Source organism: Schistosoma haematobium, chromosome 3 (assembly GCF_000699445.3).
Source record: "Schistosoma haematobium chromosome 3, whole genome shotgun sequence".
Taxonomy (NCBI): Eukaryota; Metazoa; Platyhelminthes; class Trematoda; order Strigeidida; family Schistosomatidae; genus Schistosoma; species Schistosoma haematobium.
This window is the reverse complement of record NC_067198.1, coordinates 44,658,442-44,684,520: the sequence shown is the minus strand read 5'-3', so window position 1 is coordinate 44,684,520 and position 26,079 is coordinate 44,658,442. Positions and strand designations below refer to the sequence as shown.

Sequence of the window (26,079 nt, the reverse complement as noted above, 5' to 3'; positions counted from 1 at the left end):
AGACTTTTAATTGTTTTGTTCAACAGTAATCAATAGTACTGTTGTTATAAGCTTAAATTTTAGTATATGTTCATTTAATTCATCAGTGAGTACGAGTCCATCGATACATTTCTCTAATTCAAGTAAACCTTGGTATTGAGACTAGTTGTGCACTCTGATTGACAGCAATTTACCTTGAAAAATGACTGAGATAATTCTTAAAGCCTATTATCACAGAGTGTTCCCCCTTCTTCTATAGCCCAATATTCCAGTCCGAAGTAAGAAAATAGCAAACAGACACTCAACCATCTACTCGCTATATAAAATCATTCCTAATATTCACCCAATTATCATAACCGGTATATGTTCACTGATTTCACAAATCCTATGCATTATACATAGATATTTCTTTTTACCAATAAGATAATTATAGCTTACATTGTTATTTAATGGTAACAGTATTTATTAGAACAAGATGTCTGTAAAAGTGAGTAATTCATTTTCGAAAAAGAGCAATACTTACTCAATACTTCCACTGACTTACATGAATTACTGATAAATTTATTAGTAATTATTTCTTTTTAATGTTTCAATCCAATCAACAATATCATTTAAAATGATATATTATCTTATAAAGTGTACTCATCTATTTCTTTATGACCTTGTTGATTTAAATAACCTGACTAAATAACTGGATTTCAGATTAGTTATCTAAAAGAACTGTACTAGTTATTAATGATCAAGGGTTATTTGTTTATTTAAACACAGATATTGATAGAAGGAGGCAACAAATATATATACGCCACATAAATCATTCAGTTTGTGTGAGGACTGGGATACTACCCGGATGCCCAAATCGAAGGCAGGTGGTTTTCTTAGAGTGTCACACCCGGAACCTTCGATCTACACATCTGATACACAAGGAAACGGGACAACGTCAGGAGATGCAGTCCCATGATAACCGGTGACCAATAATTGGTTCATACATCATTTGTTTTCTCAGGATCCTGGAACCCATGTGCACTAATGGTTCGGAATGAGGGTTTTCCAACTTCCCTAGGTGGATCCTCCATATCCACCAACCCGTTTAATGCTCCGGATATTCGCTTTCCGTACTCTCAAGTTCGTAAACAACACCCCTGTTGAGAGAAGGCAGTGAGTAGGAGTCCCTTAACAGTGACTGTATACGCCTGTCCATGTGAGAGCATTTCGAGTGCAGAGGGAGTGCAGATTATCCTCAACCTCGATAGTAGCAGAGCATTTAGGGGCGATCTAATGTTCAGGGATACACAGAATTATCCTCATATACTAATCATACACTTCTCCTTATATGTTTCGTAATGTACTCAGGTTCACCATGTATTACCGAATCAGGTCATATAAACATTTTTTCAATACAAAACATTACTAGTAAATAAATGTTTATAATCATCTTTTATTTTGATCATTACAGTAGTCATTTGCTTTCAATTCTCAATTCGAAAATATAATTTCATTAAAACATCCAATTTAACATTTGTATGATGGTTTATATTGTGAAAAGAAAATGAATAATAATTGTTTATCAATAATAAAATAATTTATTCATGAGTCAATTGAGGCTAGACCACCAAAGAAAACCTGGAAACACTGGATGGACGTTTCATCCTAGTATGTATCTCCTCAACAGTACGCATCCTCAGTCCCATTTCGCGAGATTCGAATCCAAGACCTATCAGTCTTTCATTAGTTTACATTAAATTCAATTTATTACATTTTCATAAGTTTTGTTCTATTTTGACTAAATAATTTGATAATTTTTAAATGAAAAAATTTTTTTCAAGAAAATTAACTAGTAACAATTTCATCTCCATAAATGTCTTATTTTACACCAGAAAGAATATTTGAAACATCTTTCAGATAAACAAAACCTCTTTAAAAAATTCATTTTATAACCCGTGGTCTTGTGCCACTACCAATATATAACGTAATGATACCGTCAATTAGAGAACAGTGAATTATCAACCGAACCAATGACCCATAAACCCGTACGAGCTGTTTAGAGTCTTTATCGATACTTCTTACTTCTTAGATCTGCCTATTGATTCCAGAACACCAATGTCAGCCATTGTGATATGAATCATGTATTTTAAACACCCTGGGTTTATATACAAACCAAGCCACACTATAAAATAGGAAATAACATTTGTACAAGATCTAACCAAAGTGGCTGCGAATGTGAGAGACTGTAATTAATAGACTGAGCATAACTCATTTAATTATGATCAAGATAAAGCTTATAATAAGAGAAACATGAATATGCCTAACAAAGATGTATAGTGGCTAGCAGTGAAATCCAGTTTTATGCGCATTTCGTTAGCTGGATGTACCTCCATCTCAGACTTGATGTTCATTCTGGGACTCGAACCACGTACCGTTCGATTCAAACGCCATCACATTATCCACCTAGCTACTGAGTCATGATAGCCACTTGCACATATGCCAATAAGAGACTGATCAATTGCAGTTCTAAACATCAATTGGAAAATTCAAGTAAACTAATACCAAGTAAATGAATATACATAGTTTAGCTACTTAACAATTATACAATAAAAATATCTGTATCATAATGGTTCATCAATAGATCCCAATAGTTACTATCCAATATTCTTATCGTGATATAATAATCCACTATTATCATATAATGTTCAAAAACCAATAATGAATAATTTTATTTCAAGGCAACACAAATTTTTGGATACAGTTTAATAGAATAGATGATATCATAAATTCTTATGAAATGTTTTATATCTAAACATTAGGAATTAATTTCATGGGGAAATTTCTCCCTGACGTCTAATTTAAATCTACCCATAATAATGAATTGTATTAAATTGTCCCATTTATTTATGGTATATATATATATATATATATATATATATATCATAAATTTATCTGGTTGTCAAACCGTTTTATGTAATCCCCTTATGTATATCCCCTTATATTTCCACATTTATTTTATTGTTTCTTGTATCTTGACAATTCACAGTAGTCTTATGTGGTCTTAATACTGCCATTCTTAGAGGAAAAAAGAAACGTTCCACAATAGTATTCATTGTTCATATGCTATTTGCATAGTAGCCAGTATAATCTCACTTTGTTAATCCTATGCCGATCTATCTCTCTGTCTATCTATCTATCTATCTGTCTATCTATGAATGGATCTGTCTGTGTAGTTAGATGTTTTGCATCATTTAGAACCATATTATTGTCTATTTTTCATTTGATCACATAAATATGTATAATGTAATGCATAATGATACTGAAAACATTGATAATTATTTGATGATTAGGTCATATTTAATTCATTTTAATTAAGGAACACAATTACATCATTATTGTAATATGGTTTACTAATGTAATAACACTTAATAGAGGTGTAACTAAGTCATATTGAACTACTGAACTCATTAGTAACTGAAAATGACTGAAAAATTCCCACTATTATTAAAACACAATTTTATAATTTCAGTGGTTGAGATCATGAGTCAATGGAAGCTAGATCACCATGGAAAACTTGGAAGAATTGGACGACCGTTTCGTTATATTGTGAGACTCCTCAGCAGTGCACATCCATGATCCTACTTCACGAGATTCGAAACCAGGACCTATTAATCTCGCGCGCAAGCGCTTGGCCACTAAACCATTGAGTTGGCCTGCATTCAATGTTATTAATATTTAACTTCAATCAATCCACGAAATTGAGCGATGCATCCACTATTTTCTTCAGTGAGTTACTATCTCACAACTGACACGGTTGAACTCCAGTAGTCACTGCTTCTCACTAGAACTTCAAGATATACCTCTTGAAACCAATCAATAATGAGCATATATGAACTGAAAATTAGTTTGTAATTATTTTAAATAATAATAAGTTGATAGATAATTCTAACTGATTGTATGTGCTTGTGCATACCTGAGAGAGAGAAATAGAGAGATAGAGAGAGTGAATGAGTGAGTATGTACAATCATTTGGATACTTAATGAGTAAATCATTTTCAAGTGTTCATCAAAAGAACTAAATGAAATTAGGGTAGATTTTATTAAGCATGCAAATTATCCACTTCATAGAATTCATTTTTTTAAATATTTATTTTGATTAAACACTATGAGATTCATAAAACTATGACAAATAATTGTATACAATAAAGTAAACTATTGAATTGTTATAGAATCAAATGAATGATATTGTAATTTTTACATTAAACAAAAGTCATGTGATTAGCCCCTTGTTAGTTTGTTGTTGTTGTTGTTGTTGTTACACAATACTAGAAAGTTTTCTAATAGTTTCCCATAGTTTATCCGAGATTTCTTTATGGTTTAAAATTATTCTCCAACTGATAACACTTTATGATACAGTGTAATATTATACCTGTCTAGATTTAAATTTATTCATATTAGTATAATGATAGACTTTATCTTAATGATATTTACTCATTTACTTACGCCTGTTACTCATTGTGGAAGAGCATAAGCTGCTCACCAATATTTTACACTAAACTATGTTTTTGGTAATCTTTTGTAATTGTTTCCAGTCGCTATTTATCCTTTTCATAGCTGCTTACCATTCCCGGCGCAGTGTGTTCTTAGACCTTCTCCTTTTCCGTTTTCCTTTAAGATCTCAAGTTAGCACTTGCTTCATGATGGTAGTTTGATCAGTTTCGTAATTTATGTGCTATCCACCTCCATCGTCTTTTCCTAACTTCTTCTTCAATTTGAAGCTGGTTTGTTCTCTCTCACATTATATTACTGATGGTATCCGAACAACAGATATTGAGTATCTTGTGTAGACAACTGTTTAGAAATACTTATGCCCCGTACAGTAGAAATGTCTTTACGTTCATATTGAAGAATGCGATTTTGATATTGGTCGACAGTTGTTTTGAGTTCCATACGATCTTCAACTATAGGAAGGCTGTCCTTGTTTTGCCAATTTTTTGTTTTTACGTCTGCATCGGATCCTCCACATTCATCGACGATGTTGACCAGGTACTTGAAAGTTTTCACCACTTCCGTAGTTTATCCATCAAGTGTAATTGGGTTGGTGTTCTCCGTATTGTATTTGAAGATCTTGCTTTTCCCTTATATGTGTTTAGGCCTAATGATGCAGAGGCTGTTGCTACACTGGTTATCTTGACCTGCATTTATTTAAAGTATATTTCAACAAACTAGTCAGTCATTATCAATATCAAGCCTGGCACCATTGTGTGCTGGCCAAAATTGTCGAACTGTATTAGTAAAACATGTCGAAAATACCAACATGAATTTTAAACGAGATGTAAGTAAAGACGTTATGAATGAAAATGAAACAGTTTTCGGTCTTTATTGTAATTTACAAGAAAGTTTATGTAAAACAGCTCAGTGGTAACGTCTCTGACTGCAAAGCTATGTGACACGGAATCGAATCTGTCAGGGAGCACCAGTTCTCTCAAAATTACAAGTACACCTTGCTGACGAGTGCCAAGTAGCACGAAACCCGGGTCCAGGGTTTCCTGTCGGCTACCTTCAACCACCATCTAATCTCAATACATAGTGCACGCAGTGTTGAGCCACTTAGACTGGTGGCCACATTGCAACATGGTCGATAGCATTCAATCTGCACTAAATAAGGACCTGACAGGCAAGACATTGATCACCACCTAGTGATCAATCAATTGTGAAGTTCGTTCATTTTTTTAACGTCTAATACGCTGTTATGGAATTTCTTCTTTAAAAGACACCTCTTATACAGATGAAAATCTTAATATCAAGTTAGCTATCCCTTTTTGTCTTCCATATTGACATGAATAAATTTCATCTTTATATTAAACAATGAATGCTATGATCAAATCTTAGTCTATTTCACCAATATTATCTATTTTGATATATGTTTATATTGATAACCAAGTTGCACGTTTTTAATCACTGGTATCTTCAAAGTTTTTCTCGTGCATCAATAAATAACCGAGTTAGTACTGCTGAAATTGGAGTATAGGGTCTTATGTAATGGTCGCAAATCAATTAATGAGATTGTGAGATAAAACATAGGCTATCTAAGACAAATATTTTTACATCATTGTCTATGACTGAATAACAGCAAAATTACTGCTTATCTATCTAGGCTAACACTCGAAATATTCTATTTGAGTTACCTTATTTCTCTACATACTTATCCCAGTTCATTCATAGAAATATGTAGAAATAAGATTTTTCAATGGAAAAAAAACTTGGAAAATAAGTGTTGAATATAAACCTAAACAACTGACTTTTATGTATCAAATTTATATTGTCTTATTTGAAATAATGCTCCAAAATCCTCCTCCGTTTTCACTGTAATCGGTAACAAACATAGTATGTCATAATGTCACTAAAAAAGTTTTTTTTCTTTCAAATATCATATTCCAATTCTGTCTACATTGAACAGCTATCTGTTCTATTTTTGATCTTGACCATTTGATTGAAATTGTAGTCATTTTGACTAAATGTTACGAAATGTCTTTGTGATTTATGATGATGATGATGATGATAATGTGAATATATATTGAAATTATTGAAAAATGTCAACCACACCAAAAACTGATTATCAGAATTCACTTGGTATTATTTGGCTTGTATTTTCCCAGAGTGAACATCGACTCTGAGATGCAGGTACATCCAGCTGACGAGTCCCGAGTAGGACGAAACGCGCGTACTGGAATCCACTGCTAGCCACTACCCATCAATGCCTAAAAAAATGATTATCGGAATGTTTGAAATCATTAGAAGAAAATGGAAAATGTTTATTTAATCTTGAGTCTAATTTTCCTATTCAATAAAATTTTTCAAATTTGATCATTCAGTTTCGTTATTACTTTCAGGACTGATGGAATATCTTTGGTATTGTCTATGACTATGACATTGAAAAACAATACAGTAGTTTATTGACATCGGCAGTATAATAAATATTTGTTTATATTCATTCAGTTAGTTAAATCATATCACAGAGGCTTTTAGGGTCAAATACAAGATCATCATAGATGGTTACCCAATTATAGTTTAGCCACTGTAGTTTACAATTCAAAGTTTGTAAAAGTGTAAATAAGCTAAGTCTCAAGCCTTTGGTATTCATTGTTAACAAAATCCTTTTTAGAAGATTTTTACAAATAATAAGTAAACAGTAGTTCATACATATATTTCTCTTTTATTATCTTAAAGAGAGCAAAAACTAAGATTAGTTCAGAATAACATGAATTCATTTTATTTTGTTAGGTTAAGAAATTACGTACTTATGAAATCTTAAGTGAAATGATGATGTAATGATATTATGGTCAGATAATGGTTCAGGTGTCATTCTAATAAACACAACAGATTATGTCCCTAATATGAAATCGATTTTAAGTGACCATATGAGATTCAGGTTAGACAAAAGTAACAAGGAATTAACTGATTCAATTGACAAAAGGATCACGAATGTACTCAAGGATCTCCTGAAGAAGAAGATGGTTGACAATTTCACTTCCACTTCCTGAAACCATAGTCATAGTTTTGCCGGCATTCTGACATCCTACTTCTACCAGCATCACAAGTCATGTTGATTGACCCTTTCACATCATTACCTTTGAATTGAAGTTGAATAAAAACAGATTTTTTGTTTACTGTAGTATCTTTGGATTTTGTATGTCCACGTTTTCCATATTTTTCACTAAATTTTTATGGTTTTCCATTATTCTTTGAACACCTGTTCACCTCCATTTATTCCTCTTTAAGGGTGTAGGCAATACGAAATAAAGTGAATTCATGTTATTCTGCACCAATCTTTGTTCATGCTCTCTTTAAGATAATATAGGGAACTATGTGTATGAAATCTTTCTTGAATATTTCATATTATTTTATAGTAAGCTTATCTTTCATTATGCATCTGTATTGTGTTTTATTTTTTGAAAAAAAACAAATTATATTAACCAGACATCGGCATTGGTAAATCTTGCAGTTTTAACTGGACAACCAACTATTTATCCTGTATGGGTATATGGATTAACACATGATTTAAAATTAATTGATATCACTAATAAAGCAACATGTCATACTGGTGATGATGCTGTAATACATTTTGCACAAGATATTTGTTCAAAACTTGGATTCTCTGGTGCAGAATTAGATGGTTCTCCAGGATTACCATTAGTAGCAAAAATGGATGGTCGTAGTGCTAGTGCAACACTATTAGTTTGGTATCCAAAATCACCTTCACTTAAATTAATTGTTGAATCAAGTTCAACTAATAGTTATGATTCTATGAATCAAGATTCATCAAATCATATTACAATAAAACGTCTTGCTACAGAAATTGTTGCAGCACAGTAAGTTTAACATTAATTTTTTGTTTACAGTTAGTCCTCTTGGTGAACTTAAATAAATCTAGAACAATAATTTAGACAGAATAATTTGAATCCATTTATTATATTTATTTGAACACATAAATATTGGTACAAAGGGGCAGTGAATACATATGCACCGCACAACTCACTGAATTTGTGTATGGGCTATGATACTGCCCCGGTGCTCAACTTAAGGCATATGGTTCTCTCAAGGGGTCACACTCAGAACCTTCGACGTACAGCCCTGATACACAAGATAGTGGAGCAACGTAAGAGATGCACTCGCATGATAGCTGATGACCAACGATTGCTTCATACACCATTTGTTCCTTCAGGATCCTTGAATCCATGTGCACCGTTGGTTAGGAGTGAGGGTTTTCTAACTTCCCTAGATGAACTCTCCGTATACACCGACCCAGACGAATCACCGGACATTATCTTTTCGTCTTCCCAATTTCGTAAACAACATTGGTGGTGCGAGAATGCAATGAGTAGGACTTCCCTGACAGAGGCTATATACGTGTGGCTACGTGAGAATATTTGGAGAGAGAGAGAGAGCGGACTCTCCTCACTCTCGGCCGTACCAGGTCAGCTACTTACAAAAGTATCTGTCTCAAAGCAAAATATGAATTTATATAGTAGGACATTATGGATTGAAAAAAAACTAGAATGACAATGATAAGTAGTATTATATGTATATACTATTGTAAGCAGCTAAGAAGAAACCAAAACATCAAATGGATTCACATTATTCTGACTACATTGTTATTCTATCGTCAAGTAAGTTATCGATTTTTTATAATATATATTCAACGTGAACGTTTTTGTTAAAGATATACCGTTTAAATTAATTACATCAATTTGATTATAGTTCTTACCATAGACTGATAATAAGGTGGACAATTATTGAGATATACGATGTTTATAACAGTTGTTTCATTCTAGTTTATGATATTAAACCGACTGCTTTCAGTGTCTTAATGTAATACATTCACATATTTCTGTTGGAATAATTTGTTAATAGACTTCAAACATTATTCTATGACATTAATGTTGTTGATGAAACCTTCATATAACATGAAGAAGTAATACAAAATCGTTGTGAAGAGCTGTTATAATAAACGAATTTGTTATATTAATTAACGAATAAGAATTTAAACCACAATATGAAATAGATAACGTTTCGAACAACAATTAGATGTTAAAGTGTTTAATTAATCATATAACAGAGGAGGTTCATGAGTTCATAGGTATTAATAATGATCTAATGAACAAAATACAAATATAGATCAGTTCATATTACTAAAGCACCATTCAATTCTATTTAACAATCGAAGAATACTTTGTAAAAATATTGCTTGAATAAAACTTTCAGAACATTTGAATGGATAAATCTTTTGTTGAATATACATAAAAATCTTTGAATGTAATACTTTACTTTGTTCATTTTAATTACTTTAATGATATGTATTCTTTAGTTCATCGGTCATTACCTGATATACCGAAAGGCAACTCGTAATGAATTTTATTTCAGATTAACAATTGTCATTCTACGAACTGTATCTTATCAAATGATGTAGATATACTATAATGGCTCATTTAATTCCTATTTATCAAGTTGTTATTCCTATGAGACTAGTAATGTAAACAATAATCCCGTGAGACAGGGTCTTAGATACTCACTGCTGAAAAGTCCCACAATAGGACGAAACGGCTGTCCAGTGCTTCCAAGTTTTCCGCGGTCGTCTAGCTTCAATTGACTCATGATCTTAACTATTGAAATTATTACAATCTTCACAAGACCCCTTCTGAAACAAAGTAATCATCTTTATGTAATTACTGAAATTATATTATGACTAATGTTATGTTATTTATATGAGATAGTTTAATTACAGAATCTTACAGTTACTCTGGACAACATCATCAGGGTTTACGATATTTAGAAGCATTTTACTTAGTGTATATACCTCTGTCACAGTATCCGACAAAACTTTAGATCTTATTCATCATTCGGATTTTTATATTTTCTCTTTTTTCAAAAAAAACATTCTTATTTATTATTATTCTTTCTTGATTTATTTATCGAATGATACAGTTCAAATTTTCATAAATCTCCATGGACAAATCAAATTAATTCAACTGAAGCACCTCAATTTTTTCAATACTTTAGGATACGTATAATGGCACGGTAAGTTACAATATATACCCATATATATATATATATATATATGTATAATTAAAGGTTCTCAATTATCTTTCTTCAATACATATTTATTATAACAATGAATTAATGTCTATTTAACTATGTACATTACACATAATCCTTATTTGAACTGAATAGATTAACTATTGAATTATTAAAAAAGAAAGAAAAATGTCAACTAATGTGTATAATTGTCTTCATTATTTAATGAAATAGTTCACAAGTTCAATTAGAATCGATTATAGAAATGTAAACGAATTATCACATATCAATGATCAGTTCATTTATTAAAAAATATTTTTTCATGTTTAATGAAATTATTTTTATTATATTATTCTTATCTGATATGAAGTAAAATGAATGAGACAGATACTTTTGTAACCAGCTGTCCAAGAAATGAATTCATGCCCCAAATGCCCTGCTACGCCCAAGAGTGACGAGAGTCTGCTATCGCTCTCTCTTCAAATGTTCTCACATGGTCACAAGTATATAGCCTCTGTCAGCGAAGTCATACTCATTGCTTTCTCGCACCACCAATGTTGTTTATGAAATTGAAAGGACGAAAAGATAATGTCCGGTGATTCATCTGGGTTGGTGGGTACGGAGCGTTCACCTAGGGAAGTTGGAAAACCCTCATTCCAAACCAATGGTGCACAAGGACTCCGAGATCCTGAAGGAACAAATGGTGTATGAAGCAATCGTTGGTCATCAGCTATCATGCGAGTGCATCTCATACGTTGCTCCACTACTTTGTATATCAGACCTGTAGGTCGAAGGTTTCGAGTGTGACCCCTTAAGAGAACCACCTGGTTTGATATGGGCACTCGGTCAGTATCATAGTCCATAAACAAATGAAGTGTTTTGTGTGGTGCATATGTATTCGGTATCCATTTGTACCAATATTTATGTGTTCAAATAAATAAATAAAAAAATAAAGTTAGTATAGGGTTCTTGAAAAGTGTTCATCTATGTTTCACTTGGTGTTATTTACTTGTATCTTCCCGGGTTCAGAATCAAAGAGATATGCTTCAAGGGGCCTATATTTTAACAGAAACTAGTTAAATCTTATAAAAAAATATATAATAATAACCGGAAAATTTAAACTCTTAAAATGGATAATCTTAATTATATAACCATTACATTATATGCATAAATGAATAGTTATATTTTTAAACTCCCAATATTATCTGTTTACTTAGCTGGTTACGTTATATAAGAATAAGTTCAGTTGAAAAACCCAAATAAACTTATAATTTATGTAGATATGTATATGTCATTTTATACTTGTTATATCCCGATAAGCACAATGATTGGTAACTTTCGGGATCCATTTATGAACCAATACTTACTTACGCCTGTTACTCCTCGTGAAGGAGCATAGGCCAACCACCAGCATTCTCCATCCAACCCTGTCCTGGGCAATCCTTTCTAGCTCCGTCCAGTTGTAATTCATCCTTTTCATATCTGCTTCTATTATCCGACGCAATGTGTTCTTTGGCCTTCATCTTTTTCGCTTCCCTTCAGGATTCCAAGTTAGGGCTTGTCTCGTGATGCAGCTTGACGATTTGCGCAATGTATGTCCTATCCATTTCCATCTTCTTTTCCTAATTTCTTCTTCAGCTGAAAGCTGGTTTGTTCTCTCCCACAAAAAGCTGTTGCTGATGGTATCCGGCCAATGGATGTTGAGTATCTTGCGTAGACAGCTATTTATAAATACTTGTACTTTCTTGATGATGGTTGTAGTAGTTCTTGAAGTTTCAGCTCCATACAGTAGAACTGCCTTGACGTTCGTATTGAAGATGCTCACTTTGATATTGGTTGAAAGTTGTTTTGAGTTCCATATGTTCTTCAATTGTAGGAATGCGACCGTTGTTTTGTCAATCCTCACCTTTACGTCTTCATCTGAACCTCCTTGTTCATCGATTATGCTTCCCAGGTATGTGAAGGATTCTACATCTTCGAGAGTTTCGCCATCAAGAGTGATTGGATTGCTGTTCTTCGTTTTGAATTTGAGGACCTTAGTTTTCCCTTTGTGTATGCTGAGGCCTACTGATGCAGAGACTGCTGCTACACTGGCTGTCTTTATCTGCATTTGTCCATGTGTGTGCGATAGGAGGGCCAGGTCATCTGCGAAGTCCAAGTCGTCTATTTGGTTTTGAGCTGTCCATTGTATTCCGTGTTTTCTCTCAGATCTGGAGGTTTTCATAATCCAGTCGACCACCAGAAGAAAGAGGAAGGGAGAGAGTAGACAGCCTTGTCTGACTCAGGTCCTTACTTGGAATGCATCTGTCAGCTATCCTCCATGCACGACCTTGCACTGTAGTCCGTCGTATGAGTTCCGGATAATGTTGACAATCTTCTCAGGAACTTTGTAGTGTCGAAGAAGTTTCCATAATGTCTTCCTATCTACACTGTCGAATGCCTTTTCATAATCAATGAAGTTGATGTATAGTGACGAGTTCCACTCAACTGATTGTTCGACGATGATCCGTAGTGTTGCAATTTGGTCTGTGCACGACCGATCCTTACGGAATCCAGCTTGTTGATCTCGAAGTTGGGCGTCTACTGCATCCTTAATCCGGTTCAGCAACAATCTGTTGAAGACTTTCCCTGGTATGGACAGTAATGTGATTCCTCTGTAGTTTTCACATTTGCCCAGATCTCCTTTCTTTGGAATCTTGACGAGGTGTCCCTCTTTCCAGTCCATCGGCACTTGTTCCTCCTCCCAAATCTTTTTGAATAGAAGATAAAGCATGCTTGTGGTTGCTTTGATGTCTGATTTCAGTGCTTCAGCTGGTATGTTGTCGGGTCCTGCTGCTTTCCCGCTCCTGATTTGCTGATGGCCTTTCTAATTTCTTCCGTAGTTGGTGGATTGACATCTATAGGAAGATCTATGTGTGCTGCTTCGATGTCCGGTGGATTCATTGGGGCCGGTCTATTCAGGAGTTCCTCGAACTGTTCTACCCATCTGTTCCGCTGTTGTTGAATCTCAGTGATTGGCCTGCCTTCTTTGTCTTTGACCGGTCTCTCTGGTTTACTGTATTTCCCTGCTAGTTTCTTCATTGTATCGTAAAGCTGTTTCATATTTCTTTCTCTTGCAGCTTGTTCTGACGTCGTTGCTAGTTCTTCCACGTACTTATTATTGTCGGCTCTAATTCTCTTCTTCACTTGCTTGTTTGCTTCTATGTATTCAGCTTGTGCTTGAACTTTCTCTGCTCGTGTTCGGCTGTTGTTAATTGCTTTCTTCTTGTTCTTCCTTTCTTTGATCTTGTCCAGTGTTTCTGTAGAGATCCATTCCTTATGATGGTGTTTCTTTAGGCCCAGAACCTCTTGACACGTTGAAGTTAATGCTTCCTTGATGCCTTTCCAGTTGTCCTCCATAGTAGTTTCTTCTTCTTTCAGTAGATCTTTTAAGGCTTGGAATCTGTTGTTGAGAGCTATCTTGAATTCATTGAGTTTGTCAGTATCTCGAAGGAAGGCTGTATTGAACCTTTGTAGTGCTGTTTGTCCACTTGTCCAATTCTTTTTTAGCTTCAGTTTTAAATTGGCTACAACTAGGTGGTGATCTGAAGCTACGTCAGCTCCTATCCTGGTTCTCACATCTTCCATTGTCCTTCGGAATTTTTTGTTGATGCAAATATGATCTATTTGGTTCTCTGTAGTGTGGTCCGGTGAGATCCATGTAGCCTTGTGTATACGCTTGTGTGAAAATATTGTGCCTCCTATGACCAATTTGTTGAATGCACATAGATTTGCAAATCTTTCTCCATTTTCGTTTCTTTCTCCCAGTCCATGTCGTCCCATAATATCTTCATATCCAGTGTTGTCTATTCCGACTTTGGCATTTAGATCTCCCATCAGAATAGTTAGGTCCTTTCTTGGGCATTTCTCAATGATTGACTGCAGCCGCTCGTAGAACTGGTCTTTAATTTCGTCGTCGCTATCATTGGTGGGTGCATAACATTGGATAATATTCATTAAGATCCCCTCCTTCTTCGTTTTGAATGATGCTTTGATGATTCTGGATCCGTGAGATTCCCATCCTACAAGTGCATTTCGTGCTACTTTGGACAGCATAAGAGCGACTCCCTGAGTGTGTGGAGCATTGTCCTCTTCGTGACCGGAGTATAGCAGCATCTCTCCCGTAGCTAGCGTTTTCTGTCCAGCTTGGGTCCAGTGGGTTTCGCTGATTCCCAGTACTGCTAAGTTGTATCTCCTCATTTCCATTGCTATTTGACTGGTCTTCCCGGTTTCCCACATTGTTCGAACGTTCCATGTACCTATAAAGATTTTTGCTCTGGTTGTTAGAAGGGGCATCGGCCTCGTGGCTTCCGAAGGAACTCGGCTTTCACCATGAAGCGTCATAATTCTTCTAAATAAAGACCTTCTAACTCCCAGGGCAGAGTTAAAATGATTTGGATTATTTTTTCTGGTAAGCGTTTTTTTTAGCGAGTTGGTTTTCTACGGGATGGGGACGCTTACCCCATGCCCAACCCTCCTCCTTTACCCGGGCTTGGGACCGGCAGCAACCCTATAAGAGCTACAGGCGGAGTTATTTATGAACCAATACTATGCGTATATTTTTGTCGTATAATTGTCAAATAACTGAACTATTCATATTCATGTTCCTCTTATCATAAGTTTTATTTTGACCTATGAACTAGTATTATATGGCTTACCATTTTTGAATCATGCCCTGTCTATCAATTACTACCTCCCACATTGACAGCTACATTTTGCCATATCTTGTATTAATGTTGTTTCCTATTTTATTGGTACGATATGGTTTGTCTGGTTGGTATATAAACCCCGTATGTTTGAAATGCATGATACATATTGCAGAGGCTGAGATTTGTGTTCTGGACATAACAGAATGGGCTAGGCGGAGAGCAGGACCAATCAGAACTCTAGACTACTAGCACGGGTTTTAGGCGTCATTTGTCCGATCGATAATTCACTGCTCTCTAATTGACGGTATCATCACGTTATACATTAACAGGGTATACAGACCACAAATTATAACAATACTATTCAATTGAATTCATTTTAATTGAATAAAAGTAATTTTCCAGTGATTATCTAACTAAAATTAGTCAATAATGTGAAACTTTAAATATTTTTAGATATCTTTCATAATTATAGACTGTTATAAATATAAGAGGGACAGTAACACTATAGGATGCTGACTAGCTTAATGGTCTATAGGTTCAGTGTTCACACGCGAGACCGATAGGTGCTGGGTTTGAATCTTGTAAGGCAGGATCGTGACTACACGCTGTTGAGAAGTTTCACAATAGGATGAAATAGCCATCCAATGAATCCAGGTTTTCTATGGTGATCTAGCTTCAATTAACTCATGATCTCAACTATTAAAATATTTTATCTTTGAATATATGATTGTAAAGACTATGATAATGAAAGAAATATGTTTATTAATGATTCAGTTGTAATGTTAAAAATATCATCTTAAGATTAATAGTAAGTTATAATAATGAGAAGTTTTCTTCATTTTCATTATTATAGGTATCCTAAAAAAATTACATATTGAATGTTTAAGCATATTTTAAATGTTACTAAGTGAAAAATTCACTTGGTGTCGTTTTACTTGTATCTTCCGATTATTATTTAGGACTGAAATTCATCAGTCTCTTGTTAGCATATATACATCCTGTGTGGATCGCATCGATACAGCCTTAAGTCACATGCCTTTTAAGCAAAGATAGTTATTGGCTAACAGTGGAATCCAGGTTGATGCCCGTTTTTTCCGATTTGGAACTCGTCAGCTGGATGTAACTGCATCCCAGAGTTGGTATTCACTCTGAGATTCGAACTCAGTACCATTCGTTCCAAATGCCATCACGGTATCCACTTATAAAGATACATGTAAAACAACACCAAGTGAATTTAAACGTCACCCGATTGCACAAGTAAGTGGCTATCAGGACTCAGTAACTAAGTGGAAAATGTGATAGCGTCTGAAACGAACGGTAATGGGTTTGAGTCTTAGAGTGATTATCAACCCTAAGGTACAGGTACATCCAGCTAGCGAGTCTCAAATAGGACGAAACACACGTCAAACTGGATTCCACTCATAGTCACTATCCATGTTTGTTTAACAACTTAAAACAGTTTCAAAAATATAATTAACAACGATAATGAAATACATATCAATGGACTGAATAAAAAGAAAAGGAAATAAATAAATTTACGAGTTGTCACGTTATTCAAATGTTTGTTTTATGTTTAAATAACTTACAAAGCCACTATCCATCTTTGTTACTAAGTGAATTTTGCAAAAATAATCTTGAAAAAAATATAGTTTCTAGAACCTCAAGGTTATTTATGTTCTGTACAACAAGTTGATCATAAAATATAACTTTAGTTAATGTTGTATTAATTCAGAGTTCATAAACTAGTAAGTGAAATACTTACATATTTTCTTATTGAATTCTTATCATAGTGATTATTATCAATTAACTCAATAAGATTAGAAAACAGTAGACCAAGTTAAAACAATCAAAGTATGAGTTAATTTTTTTGATTAAGATCATGAACTGATTGATGTTAGACCACCGTTGGAAACCTGGAAGCACTGAACAGCCGTTTCATCCTATTTCAGAGCTCCTCAGCAGTGCACATCCATGATCCCGATCGCGGGATTCGAATCTTGAGCCTTCAACCTCGTGCACGAACGCTTAACCTACTGGACCGCTGAGTCGGTATCCAATGATGTTAGTGTCCAACATCAATTCACGAAATTGCGCGACCATTTTTCATTGTACTGATGTAGATACTTGTCTCTACCCGACGGTGAATCAGCTCCATTGGCCACGACTTCTAATTAGAACTCCGAGAATTCCCTCACGAAACTAGTCACTAGTGAGCACATATGTTAATTATTAGTATAGGGGTTGTTGTAGATTATTGAGTTTTTTATTGAGATCATGAACCAATCTCAAAACAGCCCTTATACTGATATGAGTTAATTGACAAAATCTTCAGCATTATGGGTAAATCCAATTGAAATTGATATGTTTTTCCTGTAGATTTTCTAGTGTTGATTTTGATTGATGAGTTGATAACAATGAAATTACTTATTTTTACAATATACTATTTGGTCGAGTTATTTACGATCTTTCCTTTGAACTGCTCTATTTTAGCAGAATAGAGATTTTCGGAGATTATAGTTATTTTAACAATTGGATTCATGAGTCGATTTAAGCTAGACCATATTTGATAATTTAGAAGCAATGGACGATTGTTTCGTCTTAGTATGAGACTCCTTAGAAATGCACATCCACGATCCCGTACACGGAACTCCATTCTAGGATTTTAGATCTCGCGCGCAAACACTTGACCTCTAGACCATTGAGCCAGCATCCAACGATGTTAATGTCTAACTTCAATCGATCCACGATCTTGCGCAACCCTTCACCCATTGTCCGAGGTAGATAACTGTCTCTCACTCGACGTGGATTGGACTCAACTGGTTAGAGATTTTCACTAGAAAACCAAAAAATCCATCTTGAAGCTAGTCACTAATGAGCATATGAATATTATCCTAATGTGAATTTTTGGAAATTATAGTAATTTTAACAGTTGAATACATGAGTCGATCTAAGCTCTCTATTGTTGCATGTTTCAGTGTATGTATTTCTGTTTCCTAAGATGTAATTTAAATTAATTAAAAATTCCCATTATTCAATAAACAAGTTATATCCAGTAAATAATTTTTCAGAGAACTGTTTTATTTAGGGCAAACTAAGCCAGTACGGTACTTTTTAACAAGAAAATTTTATAACTATATACACATAGGTAAACAATCGTTATTTTCATAAGGTGGTAAAATGAATTCAGTCAGTCAGTAACAACGTAGAACTTCGTACGTACGTACATCAGTTCGAGTTGCCATATCACATTAGCACAGAGATGCAGTTGTCGATTCAAATTCCGTAGTGGTAGAGGTAGTAAGATTATAAGCAATAATCGGAAACATTAGGATTTGAAGATGTTATTTAAAGAGTATAATCCAGTGAAATAAATTTGGGAAGAGAAAGAAAAAGAGACAAGGAGGAATCAGGAGATTAGAATTAGTTGCAAATTAGTTCATTATACATCTAAATCATTGGATCTAAAGGTTATATGTTAACTATAAAGTCAAAATGTTTTGAATTTAATCATAGGTGAACACTGTTGAAAGATCCCATCCTAAGATGAACATATCATACATTGTTTTCTAGTCGTTAATTATCATTTAATATCAGTTCATGATCCGAATTATAAGATAAATAATTAATATGATGAATGTAGTTACTATGTGAATGAGTTCATCTTTGAACTATAACACATATGTTGATATGTTGACGTATATTATTATTGAAAATTCTGATGTTTTTAAGATGTTATTTGAATGTTGATCCATTTCTAGGAAATGAAAAGTGTTTCATATAAACACTGACCAATTTGACAAGAAAGCTTGAAGTTCACCTTTCATTGATTTATATCTAGTCACTGGTTAATGTATGGATTAAGGTTTATTGTTAAATTCCATCTATGTTATACCATTTTGATCTGACAGATAAGTTTTAACCGATGAATTCAAAAAGTTAAAACGGTTATAAACATTGATTGGTCATAAAGTATGAACTATCATTCATATTATACTGATCAGGTTTATAGTTTAATTGTAGTGAACAAAAAATTTATGAGGATAACCAATTTAATTTTTGATGCGAAATCAAACAGTGCCTTTGCAAAATATGAAAATCACACATTAATTACATCATCTGCCTATCTTCTTTAAGTCGTCCCTTACATACGCCATCATTCTTCTAATCCTGTTGTTATTTTAATTACTCTTTGTTTCCTTCCTCTTCTTTTTATTTTTAATCTTCTGCTAGTGAATATTTCGCTTTCAATTCCTTCTATATACTACTTATATATGTCCGCATTTTTATTCAGTTTATTCACATTGTTCTATCCCAGCCACCACCTTCATCAACAGATGATATTTTTTGATGTAACAGTATATTGGAGGCAGCTGAACCAACATGAAGCATGATTCCATGAGGTCAATGACGATTGAACTGAGCCATGGTAATAAATGAAGACCTCCTGTTTGAAATGCACGTGATCATCGAAAAGAATGGTTAGAGACCTTAAGTGACGTTACTCATAATCGCTCACAATTGAACAGTCTCTTTAGTCTCTAAGTTTCTTTATCCTTTTTTTTTCGATTTCTGTATTCTATCTTTTCTATTACTGCTTATACTACTCAAACTATTTTAGAATTTGTCGTGAACTAATTTCATCTTGCTCAGTTAATGTAGTATGGAAGGTTAAACCGATTTATATGTGTCAGATTATACACTACGTATGATCCATTGACTAATATTGTTTGTTTTTTATTTCCTCTTATATCGGTTACTTGGTTTCAATAATCCTCACTTGATTCTCTTGAAATGTCTTATGTTGTCCGAATTTTTACCGTTTGTATATAAGGACAATTATGTGATCAATTCTAACAATTTTATCGATTGTACACTTTTCTAACTCTAGAATTTCAATGTATTAGCGATCACCTAGATTAGGTGTATACCTATTACTGAGAATTGATAATTGTTTAACTGTGAACACTTAGATTTTAAACAATCAAGAGTGATTTTCTTTAGTTCAAAAGTTTATAGATGATAATGGAACAATATTTCGAATTGACTGAAGTTAAGATTGTAAATTACTGAGGAGTCTCATTATAAAGCACAAAAGTTGTCTAATGTTTTCTAGTTATCTTACCTAAGTCAGTCGATAATGTAAAACTAAATGGTAAATTAAAAGTAAATAATTTTCAGTGATAAATAATTAAACTTAGAATAGGTATACACTTATTCTAGGTGATCGCTAATATACTGAAACCGACAAAGTTGTCTACTCTCCGCCTTTCTCTTTCTTCTGGTGGTTGACTGGATTATGAAGACCTCGACATCTGAGGGAAAGCACGGAATACAATGGACAGCCCAGAATCAACTAGAAGATTTGGACTTTGCAGAAGGCCTGACCCTCCTATCCCCTACACACCAACAAATGTAAATGAAGACAACTAATGTAGCAGCAACCTCTGCATCAGTATGCCTCAACATACACAAAAGGAAAACCAACATCCTCAAATACACCAAACCAATCACACTTGATGGAGAAACTCTGGAATACTTGGAATCTCTCATGTACCTGGTCAGCATCATTGATGAACAAGGAGGATCCGGTGCGGACATAAAGGTGAGGATTGACAAAGCAAGAGCCGCATTCCTACAATTGAAGAACATACTGAGCTCGAAATAACTGTAAACCAACATCAAAGTCGTAATCTTCAAAACGAACGTCAAGACAGTCAATTCTACTGTATGGATCTGAAACGTGGAGAACTACTACAACCATCATCAAACATGTATAAGTATTTATAAACACGTGTCTACGTAAGATACTGAATGTCCGTTGGTCAGATTTCATCAGTACCAGCCTACTGAGAGAGCAGAAAACAGCTCTCACCTGAAGAGTAAATTAGGAAAACACGTTGGAAGTGGATAGGACATACATCATGAAAATCATCAAACTACATCACGAGACAAGCTCTAATTTAGAATCTTGAAGTGAAAAAGGAAAAGTGGAATGCCAAAGAACACATTACATCGAGAACTAGAAGCAAATATGAAAAAGATGAATAAAAACGAGAAAGAACTGGAAAGGATTACCAAGGACAATATTGGATGGAGAATGCTAGTGGGTGGTCTGTACTCCTCCACATATAGTAGCAAGTGTAACTAAGTAAGTATGTAAATAGTAAATTTAAACAAAATTGTTCGAACAATAGTCTTAAGTATTATGTTCTACCAAAACAGAAGTTAAAATATTCGTGAATTATTATTATCATTATCATTATTATTACTGTTTCAGTTTCCTTTATAAACCTAAATCTAATCATCAAATGAATAGTTCCTCTTTTGTTTGACATTGCATCGAAATATGTTCTCTTTCTTTTTTCCAATATTATATAATTTATTATATTTTCAACATCAAAATTTTTACCCTGGCTCACTAGTTTTCCACACTCTTTGTTAGTTAGTGTGTGTGTGTGTACATAAATTTCTTTTTCATTTGGGTTATCTCTCATTTCATGCTTTCTCAAATCTATCTCACTATATATACATCTATGTCTGTATGTGAATATAAACATAAAGAGTACAATGTATTAATGTGTGTATATATATATATATACATATTTATCGATAACTATTCATCAATTCATTGATTTGTTACTCTTCTACTTGCTCCTTAGTAATATGGAACAGTTATAATAATAATAATAATAACAGTAGTAACTATACTAATAATAAGTAACTCTTTAAATTTCTCTCTCATATGGTTTTGTAATAAGACCAATATTCTAGGAAATCCACATATACACACACGCACATAAATATCCAAAAATACAAATTAGGCATAATTTTAAATTTGATGAGTAGAAATGGTGTATAGAGACAAGAAATTTGTATTGGTTTATGCCAACCTCGATGTTGACTACATGGATTCACTGCCTACACACACATATGTATATATATATATATATATATATATATATATATATGTATATATACCACATAACGACTAAAATGACAAGCATACATATCGAATGTCTACTTCTAAATCTATCGATTAGTATGAATACATCTTTTAACTTTCTTGAATGAATTCTTTCTTGTTTTTTTTAAAAAATCTGTTTGACAGTTCGTTGTTTATTTCTATTTCTGACAAGAATAATCAAACATATAGGAGATAGGATAGAATAATACTAAAACTAATATTATGTCTAAAGGATGAGTTATCTTATGAAAAATAGATCAAAGAACATGGATACTAATTCTTGAAAAAAATAATTTGATCCAAAAAAGGGATTTGAATGAATATCAGTAGGTTGTTTTTATTTTTCCTAGATATTTCTATGTGATTGGATAGAAAATGTACGATACCTTGGTTTTTAGGTTTCATACTCAATGGTATTTGGTAACAAGACGTATTTAAAATCTTGGAGAAAATGATGCTTCATGTGTGATTAGAAGTTGGGTTGTCTACTTTCATAATCTATGATCTTATACGCAAGTTAAGAGTGTCTAAAATAACCTCCTGTTGAAATGAATTATTTTTATAGTGGTTAACCACTAAATAATGATTAAGACGATGTTATTCGAATTTTTACTACGATTGTGTTGCAATGTGGTTATTAGTAAAATTGACCTGACATCATATGCCCAATATTTTGATGTTAGGCGATTTGAGATAGTCAGTAAAAAACCTTAGACTTAAGTTATATGCTAATGTACTAACTTATTTTTTAGATATCACTAAATAAGGTTTGTATGTTGCATATGTAATTAAACCTTCTATTTGCATATGTACTTTGTAAAAAGAGATTGTTATAATTTGAATATAGTTTTATTTCCATAAGTGATAATTTAGTATGAAATTACTTTACGGTACTACCAAATTGAATGAAGTACATATCAGATTACAAAGTTCGCTGTTTAGTGATATGTTCATTAAATAGAAGCCAAATAAATCTTTAGATTTGATCATGAATTTCACTAACTGTATGTACGACTGAGTTAGTTTTGAAAAATCATGTTTAGACACAGTTATTCGTCAATGGAAGTTCGAAAGTACTATATCCAAGATTATTAAATAACATCATTTGTCATAACATAATGAAAAATATTTTCATTTTTGAATTATTACAAATTGTGGATGCGCGCTGCTGAGGAGTCCCACAATAGGACGAAACGGTCATCCAGTACTTCCAGGTTTTCCATGTCGACCTAGCCTCAATCAACTCACGATCTTAACTATTGAAATTACTACAATCTCTACAAAAACCCCTTCTGATATTAATACAAATTGATTTTCATTTGTGTTCAGTGTCAGAAACCTAGTTCAGAAATATGTCAAATTAGATAGTTGTTCAGTTTTTGTATAATCGTTGAAGGGAATTTTATTTTACACCATTCATAAAAGTGAAATCGATATTGTTTAGTTTGTTTTAATGTTATACTATTATTGTTTTAAATTTGATCCCGTACAAAAAATGAAAGTCACAAGTTAGTCTAGCAGTCAACAATGTAAAATTTGGCAAATGTATGTGTTGTATCCTAGTGATGAATAAATTACGGGTGATTTATGAGAACTATCAATGAACCTATTGTATTACTGGTCAGTAACCAGATTATGTATATCTATATTCTTATTATCATAAGCTTCGTTTTGATCTATAGATCATTATTATACGATTGACTGTTCTTAATCTATGTTCAGTGTATTGATTACAGTCTCCCACATTGACAGCTACTTTTTGGCTTGATTTTGTGTAAATGTTATTTCCTATTTTATAGTGTGATGCGATCTTTTTGTCTGGTATATAAATCAAGTATATTTGAAATAAATTATTCGTATAGTAGAAGCTGTTATTGACGTTCTGGACTCAACTTGAAGGGCTAAGAGGACAAATGACCATTAAGAAAGTTAGCCTGCTCATACTGGTCGAATGTCATTGGTTCGGCACAGTGCTTAAATTGTATAAGTCGTATTCCGATTGGTGGATAGGTCACGTGATAATTAGTCGAACTTAAAGTTACAACAGTATGCATCTGTTCAAAATGTCACAGTCCATCAGAAGAATAAAATGAAATGATCAAAATAAATATCACAGTGACTATAGCAATAGTAGCATCAGTATCAGTAGAAAAGATCAGGGTATAGATAAGATTATTTGCAAAGTATTAGTACTTTACAACGAAGCTTGAATATATTTGCACCAATAAAAGTTAATCAAACTTCAGCGAGTTTCTAAATTAATGTCTAGATTTCAATAGATGCTAATGTATCCGAACTGACAAAACTTCTAAGATAAGTGAAAAGGTCAATATACACAACTACTTTAATCTGGATTATTAGTTTAGTCATTGAAAAGTCTAAAACTCAGATAAAAATGTTGGCTAAACTATTCTTTCCTTTTGACATCAATGTGTTTTTATTTTCAACTGATATCAGTTCGTAATTGAAATATATATTATTTTCAAATGTAAAAAAGATCCATAGTAACCATAGTAACCACACATAGAGATTTACATTAAATTCAATGTTCTTTTTTCTTAAAAAAATTAGTTTACGACGAAAATGATTTAAAATCTGTACAGGAATTAGATATAAAGATTTCTATAGTCATTAAATAGATGCTTTTTTTGAAGACACATCATACAATGTGTAATTTATTGTACTATAAATTGACTTAATTCAGAAATAGTTGAAATCGCTGAAAGTCATTAGAAGCTAGTAGAAAGAGCATTTTAAACTCTGAAATATTTCTTGAATTATACGTTACATTGATTAAATGATTAGTTAATCTGTAGTTAAATTTTGCTATGTTTCCAGAAGTTTCCAGGAGTGAAAAGTTATCAATAAATGTGTAAATACTTTTATCTCGTAAATATAAACTATCATGAACTCGTTGAAATATCATTTAAAAAATTATCTCACATACTTTACTTACTCATAATAAAAAAAACAAAACAAAACTACTCAGATATGTTACGAAATCACATGTTGACTCCTCAGCAATGAGTATCCATGATCGTGCTTCGCGAGATTCGAAATCAGGACCTATTAGTCTCGCGCGTGAACGCTTAAGCTCTAGACCAGTGAGTTGGTTGGCATCCAGCGGTGTTAATATCTAACTTCAACCGATCCACGAAATTGGGTGACAAATTCACCGTTGTCTTCAGTGAGTTACTATCTCATAACTGACCCAGTTGAACTCCGCTGGTCATTAATTCTCACTAGAACTCCACGAAATACCCCTCGAAGCTATTCACTATTGTATTATACTTAATGTAATAACTAAACATTTAAGATAATCCTTGTATAGTGAATGTGAACAGATGTTCTTCACCATATGTTTATTTTTTAAATGATTCTTCATTATAACAACAACAAACTATTCACATATTTTTTAACATACTTTTTTATTTATTTTTAATTTTGTTCTCACGTATCCACGTACATACAACCACTGCCAGTTAAGTCCTAGTCACTGCCTTCTCGTGGTGAGAGTGTTGTCTACGAAACTTAGAGGACAAAAAGTGAATATTCGGCTCTTTAATCGGTTTGATGAACACGAAGAGTTCACCGACAGGAGTTGGAATACTCTGATTTCAAACCAATGGTATACATGTGCTTCAGTATCCTCATAGAACAAATGGCTATCATAACACTTCACCTCCTTACTTTGCTCCACTACCTTGTGTATCCGATATTTAGGTCAAATTTTCCGAGTACGGATACTTAAGTAAATCAATTACTTCGATTTGGGCATTTGAACAATATTCTAGCCCTTACAGAAATCAAGTGACTTATGCCTCTTTGTGTTTAAATAAATTATAATACAATTTCTGAATTATTTCTCATTTTTTTCTTTTTCTTTCTTTT

The 26,079-nt window shown here is 33.3% G+C and overlaps 1 protein-coding gene across 1 annotated transcript in view; it reads left to right on the top strand.

Annotated features, from left to right (window-relative positions):
- Positions 1–26,079, top strand: part of MS3_00005862 (uncharacterized protein) — a 95,015-nt gene that overhangs the window by 30,393 nt on the left and 38,543 nt on the right. The window contains exons 5-6 of the mRNA XM_035729497.2: positions 7,942–8,333; positions 10,447–10,539. Of these exons, the coding sequence (XP_035586598.2) occupies positions 7,942–8,333; positions 10,447–10,539 (485 nt within the window). The remainder of the gene's footprint in view (positions 1–7,941; positions 8,334–10,446; positions 10,540–26,079) is intronic.